The sequence below is a fragment of the Otolemur garnettii genome, unplaced genomic scaffold (genome assembly GCF_000181295.1).
Source record: "Otolemur garnettii isolate 467f Iridium unplaced genomic scaffold, OtoGar3 scaffold00002, whole genome shotgun sequence".
Taxonomy (NCBI): Eukaryota; Metazoa; Chordata; class Mammalia; order Primates; family Galagidae; genus Otolemur; species Otolemur garnettii.
The window spans coordinates 49,953,905-49,964,948 of NW_003852397.1; the positions used below are offsets into that span (position 1 = coordinate 49,953,905).

Here is an 11,044-nt window from a genome sequence, read left to right on the forward strand (position 1 = left end):
TATTGTTTGTTTTCTTTCTTTCTTTCTTTCTTTCTTTCTTTCTTTCTTTCTTTCTTTCTTTCTTTCTTTCTTTCTTTCTTTCTTTTTTTGAGACAGAGCCTCAAGCTGTCGCCCTGGGTAGAGTGCTGTGGCATCACAGCTCACAGCAACTTCTACCTCCTGGGCTCACGTGATTCTCCTGCCTCTGCCTCCCAAGTAGCTGGGACTACAATAGCACCCGGCTATTTTTTGGTCCTGTTGTTTGGCAGGCCCATGCTGGATTCGAACCCTCCAGCTCAGGTGTATGTGGCTGGTGCCTTAGCCGCTTGAGCCACAGGCGCTGAGCCTTATTCTTTGTTTTCTATCCACAGGGTAGGAAGATCTTAAACACATTTTAGGGCACATGTTGTAATGAGCTGTGTTTTCTTGGGTTTGTGAAATTTCTAACAAAGCAGAAACACCAGAGACTCCTACCTCTCATGCAGCAGGGTGGGTCCTTGCCTGTCATCAGCTGGCCAAAGTCCTATCAGGCAGTAGAAGTTTATGCCTCTCCCCAGGAACATTCTCTTTCAGAGGTCTGAGATTCCACCAGGAAAAACATTTGGAATCTGTTTCAAACAAGGCCCCAAAGCATCTCCGACATGACAGTCAATAGCAACTTTGCTCCGTGCTTGTCACTACAGGGCAGGCAAGGAGAAAGAAAAAAGTAGAGGAAGGCAGGCGGGAAGAGTGGGGAGGCAGCACAAAGAGAGCTCCACATCGTGGGGAGTTCACACATCAGCTGTTTGAAGACAAGGTGGAGGACAAAGGGATTTTGGTGTTGTTGGCCCAAGAATTCCAGAGGATACACTGAAAAAGTGTGGACCAAGGGTGAGTGGAGGTGTAGGGAGTAAGAGTTGAGTGTTGATGGACATCTTAGATCAGGACCCCTGGAGGCAAGGCCGTGATGGAGTGTTTTCAGGAGAAGGAGTGACAGGGACACAGGCAGGACCTAGCCAGGCTATCATCTGAGTTGAAGGCAAGCTGCAGCCAGCTCTCACAGGAGGTCTGGTGCATGAATCCCACCGTGGAGTTGCACCCCAGGCAAGGAGGCCAGCCTTCTGTGTCCACAAACGTCCAGTCATTGGCTATAGGCAGTGCTAGCAGAGTAGAAGGTGGGTCAAACTTCCTGGCTGAGAGAACTCCCAGTAGGGTGAGGGCAGTTTCCTGGGTGAGGAGGGTACACTTAGGTGCTTATGAGCATTTTAGCAGCCGACACTCAGGGCAGCTGGGAGATGGGTTCACCAGCCTAGTGAAGAAGATCTGGGAAGGGCGTCAACAGTGTCCACAACACTCCAGAGCATGGACCCTGGGTAGGGACAGACGTAGAAAGGGACATCAGGCAGATGAATTGGTGCTGATGGTCTCTGAGTTGGATTTTTTTTATATGCCCCTCACTCCAGTCTCTTTTCCACCATGCCCTGAGCCCCAGGAGCCCGACCCCTGTGGTCTATGTTGCCTGGCTCCCTTACCCTCTGACTTCTCGTTACCACTAGGACATGCCAGCAAGAGATTTCAAGGTGAGAGAGAAGGTCTAGGTCTATAAAATTGCTGTTCTTTGGGCCACAGTTGGACAGGGGCTGCATCCTCTTTGAGTCCAGTGCTCTTGTTCTGTTGTGTCTTTCCTATTGGTGATTCCCTAACAGGTCTCCACCATCCCTAGATGGTTCTCTTAATCCTGCCCACAGCTTTGTGAATAGTTCCTTTTTTTTTTTGAGACAAAGCCTCAAGCTGTCCCCCTGGGTAGAGTGCCATGGCATCACAGCTCACAGCAACCTCCAACTCCTGGGCTCAAGCGAGTCTCCTGCCTCAGCCTCCCAAGTAGCTGGGACTACAGGCGCCCCCAAAACGCCTGGCCATTTTTTTGGTTGCAGCCATCATTGTTGTTTGGCGGGCCCAGGCTGGGGATGCGAACCCCCCACCTTAGGTGTATGTGGCTGGCGCCTTAGCCGCTTGAGCCACAGGCACCGAGCCTGAATAGTTCCTTCAAATCATCCCCTTTAATTATTCCTTTGAGTGTCCTGTCAGTCGGGAGAAGGGAGATAATCAGTTCTGGTCTCTTAGTCCAGTGCTTCTCAACTTTACCATGCATGGCTGTCCCCTGGGCATCTTGTTAAATGCAGAGTCTGATTCTGCAGGTCTGGGTGGGTCCTGAGACCCTGCACTTCTAATAAGCTCCCAGGTAGGGCCTGAACTGCTTTGGCTAGTGAGGTGCTGCATGTTTCCTTGTAGGGAAGTGAAGGGTGGTGGCCTGGTTGTGGGGAGAAAGAGACAGGTAGGGAGGGAGTGGGGGGCAAGAGGTCTGTAGATGTCCCTGAAGTCCTGCTGCAGGAGGCAACAAGGCTGAGAACTAGATTTAGAGAGGGCAGTGTTACATATAGCAAGTATTAGGACATTATTTTCGAGCTTTTGAAGATTATTAGAGAGTCCTCTTTTTTTTTTCTTTTTTAACCGTGGTGCAGTAACCCAGAAATAAAATACATTCAGTAATGGTTGGGGAGATAATTATTTATTTTAAACCTCTCAGAAGCTTTGTGTTAATAGAACACCCCACTCCACCTCCCAGTTATCATGACCATGACCAGTCTCAAAACATAATGGATAATGCCATACAATTTAGGTTTACAGCACTTTACATCAATCCCTTCCAACGTGCATTTTTAGATCGTATAACATCAATGTAGATCATGGCAAACCAACAAAACTGAAAAAACTGATGTGTTGGGTTTATTTCACAGTCCATGCCTACAAATTATTTACATGTATTAAAAATTTTTAATGTGTTCATTAATACATTCACATTAATAATGCCTGTTTATTTGATGGTCTAAATTCAATGTTCTGGGTTGTTACATAATAACAGTTACTAACACAATCCAAACGTTGAGGCAGAGATTATTTTGTGTAGTTAAAAATAGAAAAATTGTCTTGTAATAGATTAGAATCTAATTTATAATTACATTCACTCTCTGGCTTTTATTTGTTGTGTTTTGCTTTGGCAACATGCTGAGAGCATTTTATCCCAACTGTACTTGACTCCATCTGATGCCTACGCATTCCAATTGGTACCTCCAGGCCTTTATTTTACCCAATTATGGAGACTAAGAGCTTGATTATGCTGACTGTCTTTATGGCTCCTTGGCCTATTATTTTTCCAAAGCTTGCATTGAAAAGAGGTGGCAGGGAAAAAATATGTTCTGAGAATTATTTTTTTCTTTAGAGAAAACACCGCTAACAATTTCTCAGTTGCAAAAAGGATTAGGATTTCTCTCATGACACTCAAAGACACTTAGACTTCTCTAGTATCTCAAAATAAATGTATTGCTTTGATCACTTTTTAACCACTGATAACTATTTCCAAGAAGTGAATCGTACTAGAAGAATATAACATGTTTAGCATCTGTGCCAACTCACAGGAGACCACTGCAGATGGCATTTTGGCAGCTTCAAAGGCCACCTCAGGTGCATGCAGCAATGGCTGACTTCCATGCAAGACCAGCCACAGGTGTTATCCTGTTCTGTACCTCTAGGGCTTTGGCTGATCTCAGAGCTCACAATTTATCATAAACCAATGGCTCTCAAACTTGAGTGTGCATCAGAGTCAGTTGAGGGCTTGTTAAAACACAGAGATCGGAGCCCTACTCCCAGGGTTTCTGTTTTCTGAGTCTGGGGTGGGAGCATGGAATGTGCATCTCCAACAAGTTCCCGGGTGACGTTGATGCTGCTGGTCTGGGGAGCATACTGGAGAGTCACTGCCATAAACAATACTTGCTGTGCCACCCTTAGATGTAGGAAATGGTTGCCCAGTAGTCAGGATGGATTCTTTCCACAGAGCTCACAATATCCACACCAAAGAACAGGTCAGCCCAGGTCATTCTAATTCCTCTGCTTCTCTATCAAGTAGGCACCCACATTTGATATCCTAGTTTTTGGGCCTCTTAAAACATTTTTTTCTCCCATGTCATTCCCTCTTTGTGGAGTTAAGAGAAATGGCTAATCCTGAGAGAGGAAACCAAGGACTGGGTTTTGTTGGTCCTGGCAAAAATTCCAAGACATTCCTAGGCAGACTGGTCAAGGACAACTAGGCCACTGCTTCTGGGAGGAAATGGTACTTATGGGTATAAAGCTAACTTTGTTTTTAAAAAACGATGAGCTGTCCCAGAGAATGGAGGGAACAGAGGTGGATGTGCGTCTCTTCGCCTCCCCCCAAGGAAATGCCAGTCTCTCCAATTTCTCCAATTCTCTCCAATTTCAAGAAACAATTAAAAAAGAACCTCAAAGTTTCTAGAGTCTAGACTGTGTCCTGGTTCTTGGTTCATCTGCCCTCAGCAACGTCACAACATTAAAAGGAAGTAGCCTATGATTCTTCCCTGTCCCACTCTCAACAGTAAATAGCTGTGTCCTAAATAACACTGCTCTCCAAAGCTCACCTCATCACGCCTAGTGGAACAATTTCAGGGTACAAAGCCAATGATTTTGTTTTTTAAAAAGAGAAAAGAAGATAATAGTATGAGGACATAGGAGGTGGCTTTTGACCTCATGCTAGAGTTGGGGCCAAAGCACAGGTCTGGGATTAGTGCAATGAATTCCAGGACAGATAGTTGAGGAGATACTGACGTGTGTGATGATGCCACCAAAGCCTTCCTGTCCTGCCATGTCACTTCTCAGCCTACCGAACAAAGGGCTGAGGGAAAAAATGGTGAACTCCACCCTACCTGCTTCATGCTCTTGTGAATGATCAGTGTTCATCAGTGTGATGTGTCATTGTTAATTTTCCTCCCAGTGGCTCTGGGACAGCCCACCTCGTAGGTGGCTAGACCTTCTCCATCTCAATCTGCTGGTGGTAGTGCCGAGCCTGCCGCTGGCCAACATTCAGCTTGTATACAGAGCTCTTGTGCTGGCATTTGCGGTAACCCCACACTGCCCCGACACCTGCTAGGAGCAGCAGCAGGACAGTGACAGTGACGACAGTGGCAATCATGGGGCCTCTACTGAGGCTGGGACATTGGCCCCCCACACATGGCCCCAAGGTTGGAAAAAGCTCCTCATTTGCACCTGGCCCGGGACCTTCTTGTCCTAAAAAGTCTTCAGACAGCAGGTATGGGAAGCTGTCCTGGACCTCGGGAGCTGTGGTCTCCGCTGGAGGTTGGGTGGCCACCGTGACTGTTGAGGGGATGTTGTTAGGCATCTGCTGGACAGCACTTGTTAATGTCTCCAGGGTAGAGTTGGTGAGTTCATAGGGTAGGGTGGCCATGGGAGACTTCTCTGTGGTGAATCTCCACAGCACAGTTGACTGGTAGTTGGTCAAGTCACCATCCACAGTGTGGGGACCCTCAGTCTCAGACACATTCATGGGTCTGAGAGCCAAAGCCTCCACATCCAGCATTTGGGATGGAAGAACAGAGCTAGAGGCCATGTCCTTGTGTGGTGTGAGGGTGGTACTCCTGGGCTTCTTAACTTCCACGAGAACGGGCTGACCAGCGGTGACTGGCACTGTTTCTTCCAGTCCTACTGAACCATCCCCCTTGTCCCCATCTTCTTCCTCTTCTGCCTCTGTCTTTCTCCCAGTGCCATCTGTCACCGGGTAGCCATCTAACCAGGACCCGTCGGTGCTGCGCACCGCTGTACCCCCTGCCTTGCTGTCATTCCTGCCCAGAAAGGGCCCCGAGGGGCCATCAGTGCTGCTATAGATCACCTTGGTTTCAGGTTTACCTGGGACAAATTTTATGCCACTGTGGTTGTCTCCAGAAGGAAACTGCTTTTTGCTATTATCATCTACCTCCTTTTCCAGCTCAGGCTTATGGAAGGTCTCAGCAGGAAACCAGAACAGGTACTTCTGGTTCAGTCGAGATTCTGGCAAGTCTGCGGGGCTGCTGCTGCTGGCACCGGGCAAACCTGTGGTCAGCATGAAGGCTTTACCCTGAGCTATGCCTTCTCTCCCCAGAGAAATGGAGAGCAGACGGTCCTGTTTGGGAGCCTCCTCAGAGCCTTTTTCCTGACCCCTGTCCTCTTCCGCCTCTGTCCGGGAATCCTCCATGAGCTCTCTGAATGACACGGATCTGTCATCAGGGAAGTTATCTTCATAGTCAATATGTGCCTCAGCCTCATCTGGGAGGAAAGAGAGAAGAACCTCATTAGGTCCAGAGGTACTAAGTCAGTGCAGAACACAAGGAAATAAAACACTTTAAGGACTGGAACAAAATAAATAATATTGTCCTTGTTCACAGATCATGTGACTGTGCATTACAGATAAATGCAAAGAATCTACATGTAGATCATTATAATGAATACACAAATGTATCAAGAGCACTGGATCATGAATATAAAACATCAATTGTATTTCTACATACTGGCAATAAACAGAACCCAAAATTTAAAAGTATGCCACTTGCAATGGCATAAAAAAATGAACGCCACCTGGTAATAAATCTAACAAAAGAAGTGGAAGATTTGTACATGGCATGGTACAAAATACTGCTGAACAAAACCAGAGAAGACCTAAATCAATGGAGGCAGGTACTGCGATCATGGAGTAGAAGGCTCACATTACCAAGTGGTCAATTCTGTCCAAGTTGATCTATATAGATTCAATACAATCCTAATAAAAATCAATCTCAGACATTAACAAGTAGATGCTAAAATTTATGGAAATGCAATGGAACAAGAATAGACAAGGCGATCTTGAAAAAGAAGAAAAAGACTGGAGGACATACTCCAATTTCAAGATATACTAAAATACTGAGTTACTTTTTTTTTTTCTTTCCCTGACACAGAGTCTCACTATGTCACCCTGGGTTGAGGTAGAGTGCTGTGCTGTCACAACTCACAGCAACCTCAAACTCTTTAGCTCTAGTGATTCTCTTGCCTCAGCCTCCCAAGTAACTGGGACTACAGGCACCCACCACAACACCTGGCTATTTTTTGGTTGTAGTTGTCATTGTTGTTTGGCAGGCCCAGGCTGGATTTGAACCTGCCAGCTTCAGTGTATGTGGCTGGCGCCCTAGCCACTGAGCTATAGATGCCAAGCCATAGTGAATTTTAAGGCTGTGGTGGCATTGGGCCAAGGACAGATAATTGGATAATATTAGAATTAAGAACTTCCATTTACCAAAAGCCACCATGGTTAAAATGCAAGGCACAGAGTTGGAGAAGATACTTGCAACACATATAACCTCCAAAGGACTCGTAGCCAGAATTTAAAAAGAACTCAAACAAATAAGTACTGAATAGATAGACAAACCATGGAAAAGTTGGGAAGATACTTGAATCAAAAGATGTCTAAATAGTCATTAGACATGTAAAGATGCTCAACCTCATTAGTGAGAAAGAAATGGTAATTATAGTCATAATGAAGCACGATTACGTAGCCCCAGAATGGCTAAAATTAAACAGAATGACAACAGCAAGTGTTAACAGCACTGTTAGTGGGAGTGTGAATTGGAACGACCAGTATGGAAGCTGTTTAGGCATTTCTACTAAAATCGAACATATGGAAGGCTCCATGATACAACAGTTCCACTCCTAAATATACTCTCATCAGTAACATGTGCATATGGGCACCAAAAGACATGCACAAGACTGTTCATGATAATCCAAAACTGCAAACAATTCAAATGTCCATTCACTGCTAAACTGATAGATAAACTGTGGCATATTCATACAGGGAAAACCTACACATAAACGAAAATGAACCAACCACTGTTTTGCAGCAGCAAGAATGAATTTTAAGCCCACAAGGTTGAGCAAAAGAAGCCTGGTACAAAAGAACACACTCTTTGTGATTCTATTTCCATAAAGTTGCAAGACTGGCAGAACGACTCTATGATGTTAAAAGCCATGATGGTGGTTTCACTTGGGTAGGAGAGAAGGGGTAATGACTAGGTCTGGGCACAAGGAGGACTTTGGGGACATATTCTACTTCTTGACCTGTGTCATGGCTAAATATTTTTGTTTATTCTTTGATAATCCATTGATATGTTACCTTATGCTTTGTGTGCATGTTATAATTAAGTAAAAGAGGCACCTTTTAAAACACTGATTTGCTCTTTGTAAAATTCTGCGTCGTGAGACAATGCTGTGAAGTATTCTGAATCCAAACTGAGTAAGAACAAATAGCCCCACAGTGAGGAAACCAGAATGTAAGGATAGTTTGATGAGATTGGAAGCACATGGGTTAGGGAGGTGCAAGAAGCCCTCTGGGCTCTCCCTTCTTCCAATGTCTTTGAAACTCAAGTCCTTCTAGAAGACAAACTCAAATATTGAAACAGAAAGATTCTCCCACTCAACTTTGCAACTTCAAAAGACAAAATTCACAGAGCTCCAAAACCAAGGTCCATCTGAAGCATTGAGGTGTCACATGGTGCATTCCTGGGCCCTGAAACTAGATCAGTAGGCTTATTTCTAAATGCCCTTAGAGAATAAAACTCTGTATCTTGCTTATTTAAGACTTGCTGAGTTATATATAAAATTTAACAATCTCTTTTGATCTGCTCCTAAAATTTAAGCTCATTCACATTACTCGTGCCCTCAGCCAAAAATGGAAAGTGGTAGATGATGAGTAAACTTAGCTGATTAATGTCAAATGCATGTATGTTTTATGCTTAGATAAGGACAGGCCTATGATATCCAGAGGTCCTGCCACCCCATCGTGTCTTGTCCACAAATCCTCAGACAAAAACCACATCAGATTGCCAGACCATTCTTACAAGCCTTGTAGAATTCAAATACAGGCTCCCAGGGCTCAGCCAGGCTGCCTCCCTGCACCTTCCCGCACCTTCCCTATTACGTCATTTCAAGTCTTGCACTGACCCTTCATTCCACGCATTTCACTGAGTGCTAACTATGGGTCCAGCCCTGTGCTAGAGCTGGTCACTGGTCAACAGGACAAATACTCCCCGCCCTCATGGAGCACATGGGACAAAATCTCATGGTCTTATGCCCCATCAGGTTAAATTTTAAAACTTTTGTGTATACAAATTCTCACTCATAATGCTCAATGAACATTAGGCTTTGTATTCAAGTACCGTCTTTCTTATTTTTTGAGACAGAGTCTCACTCTGTTGCCCTGGATAGAGTGCTGTGGTGTCACAGCTCATGCCAACCTCAAACTCTTGGGCTCAAGTGATCCTCTTGCCTCAGCCTCCCCAGTAGCTGGGACTACAGGCACCAGCCACAATGCCCAGCTATTTTTAGAGGTGGGATCTCGCCCTAGCTCAGGCTGGTCTCAAACTTGGGAGCTTAGGCAATCCACCCACCTTGGCCTCCCAGAGCATTAGGATTATAGGAATGAGCCACCTAGCTCAGCCCTCAAGTACCATCTTTCTTTCAAGTACAACAAAATGAAACAAATGCCACTATGACCAAACTTTCTCTAAAACTTACCCAAAACATGTAGACAAGTCATGCTGAGATTTAATAGAGTCATCACTTAAATCTTTGACCTCAGTGCAAAGTGTTTAGATCATCTGCTTGCACACACGTGTGCACTAACCATTCTCAGTAGACAGATTGCAAAAATGATTGTCAATCTCCACTCTTCCCTGCATCAAGTCCCTTTGCAATGTGACTTTTCAGCTCTTCCTGTCAACAAGTGGGGCCCACTTTTCCATCTCTAGAATCTGGGCTGGGCTATCACTTGTTTTGACCTTTTGAATGCAGTGGAAGTCCTGCATGCCTCTGCTCTCTCTCAGAACCCTGCTAGCTCTCAGATGAACAAGTCTGGATGCTTAAGGATGATAGATCACTAAAGAAGAGGTGAAGGTCCCAACTGAGGCCATCTTGGACCAGCAGCTACACTGACCACATTCACCTGAGTGAGCCCAGCCAAATCCAGAAGAATAATTTGGCTGAGCGCAGCCCAAGCTGCTGATCCAAAGAAGTGGAGTCAGACCAGGTACAGGGGCTTATGTCTGTAATCCCAGTGCTTTGGGCGGCTGAGGTGGGAGGATCGCTTGAGACCAGGAATTCAAGACCAGCGTGGATAACATAGTGGGACATTCAGTAGGATGAATGTCCTACCAAAAATTACTGGGGCATGGTGGTACACACTTGTAGTTCCCACTACTTGAGAGGCTGAGGCAGGAGGATAGCTTGAGCTCAGGAGATCGAGATTGCTGTGAGCTATGATCCCACCACTGCACTCCAGCCTGGGGGACAGAAGGAGACCCTGTCTCTTAAAAAAAAAAAAAAAAAGCAGCACAAAACAGAGAACCAGAGCCAAATGTTGGTTGTTGTTCTAAGTCCCTAAGCTGGTTGGGAGTGGTCTATTATGTAGAAAAAGCTAACTATTGCACCAGCACCATCCCCTTTGAGAGAAGGGTCCCAGACTGCATCCCTGGAGTGGAAGAGTGCCTGGCTTGTTATTCTTGAATGAGTGACAGAGTGAATGGCTCTGGGAGGAAAGAAGGAAAAGTTTGCTCCGAGAAATCGTGCCTCTTTGCTTCTCTTCATCCCTGCCTCAGCACTGAAACCGATTTCTAGGAGCACAATCTCCCAAAACACAAGAGGACTATGGGCATATTTACAAATTATAAGGAATCACTTGTACCCACAGTATCACATAACACTCTCAGAAACCTCTGAAAAGATGTCGTTATTGAAGGACCAGTTGAATACACAAACATACACATGGGTCTGCACCACGCACACGTGGGTGCACACCAACACACACCCACACACCCCCAGGGACCCTCTCATGTTGCAGCCACAGCCTGGCTGTGAGGGCGTCAGTTCTCTTCTCAGCCTCTCCTTGGGTATCTTGCCCCAATCAGTGTGAAAGGTGCCCCGCAGCTAGTAGATTCATCATAATGAAGTAGAGTGGTGATCCCTCGCCACCAAAATTTACTCCTAATGCGAAGAAACTTAGCATTCCACATGTCCATCTGGTCATTTCTGCCCCAAATCTGCCACAATCAATTTTTTTTTTAAGAGACAGAGCCTCAAGCTGTCCCCCTGGGTAGAGTGCTGTGGCATCACAGCTCACAGCAACCTCCAACTCCTGGGCTCAAGTGAGTCTCCTGCCTCAGCC

General features: G+C 45.6%; 1 protein-coding gene across 1 annotated transcript in view; it reads right to left on the minus strand.

The window, feature by feature from the left end:
* Nucleotides 1-4,793: 4,793 nt before the first annotated feature.
* SUSD5 (sushi domain containing 5) overlaps nucleotides 4,794-11,044 on the minus strand; it is a 57,128-nt gene continuing 50,877 nt past the window's right edge. The window contains exon 5 of the mRNA XM_012805612.2: nucleotides 4,794-6,126. Coding sequence (XP_012661066.1) covers nucleotides 4,832-6,126 — 1,295 coding nt within the window. The 3' untranslated portion in view covers nucleotides 4,794-4,831. The remainder of the gene's footprint in view (nucleotides 6,127-11,044) is intronic.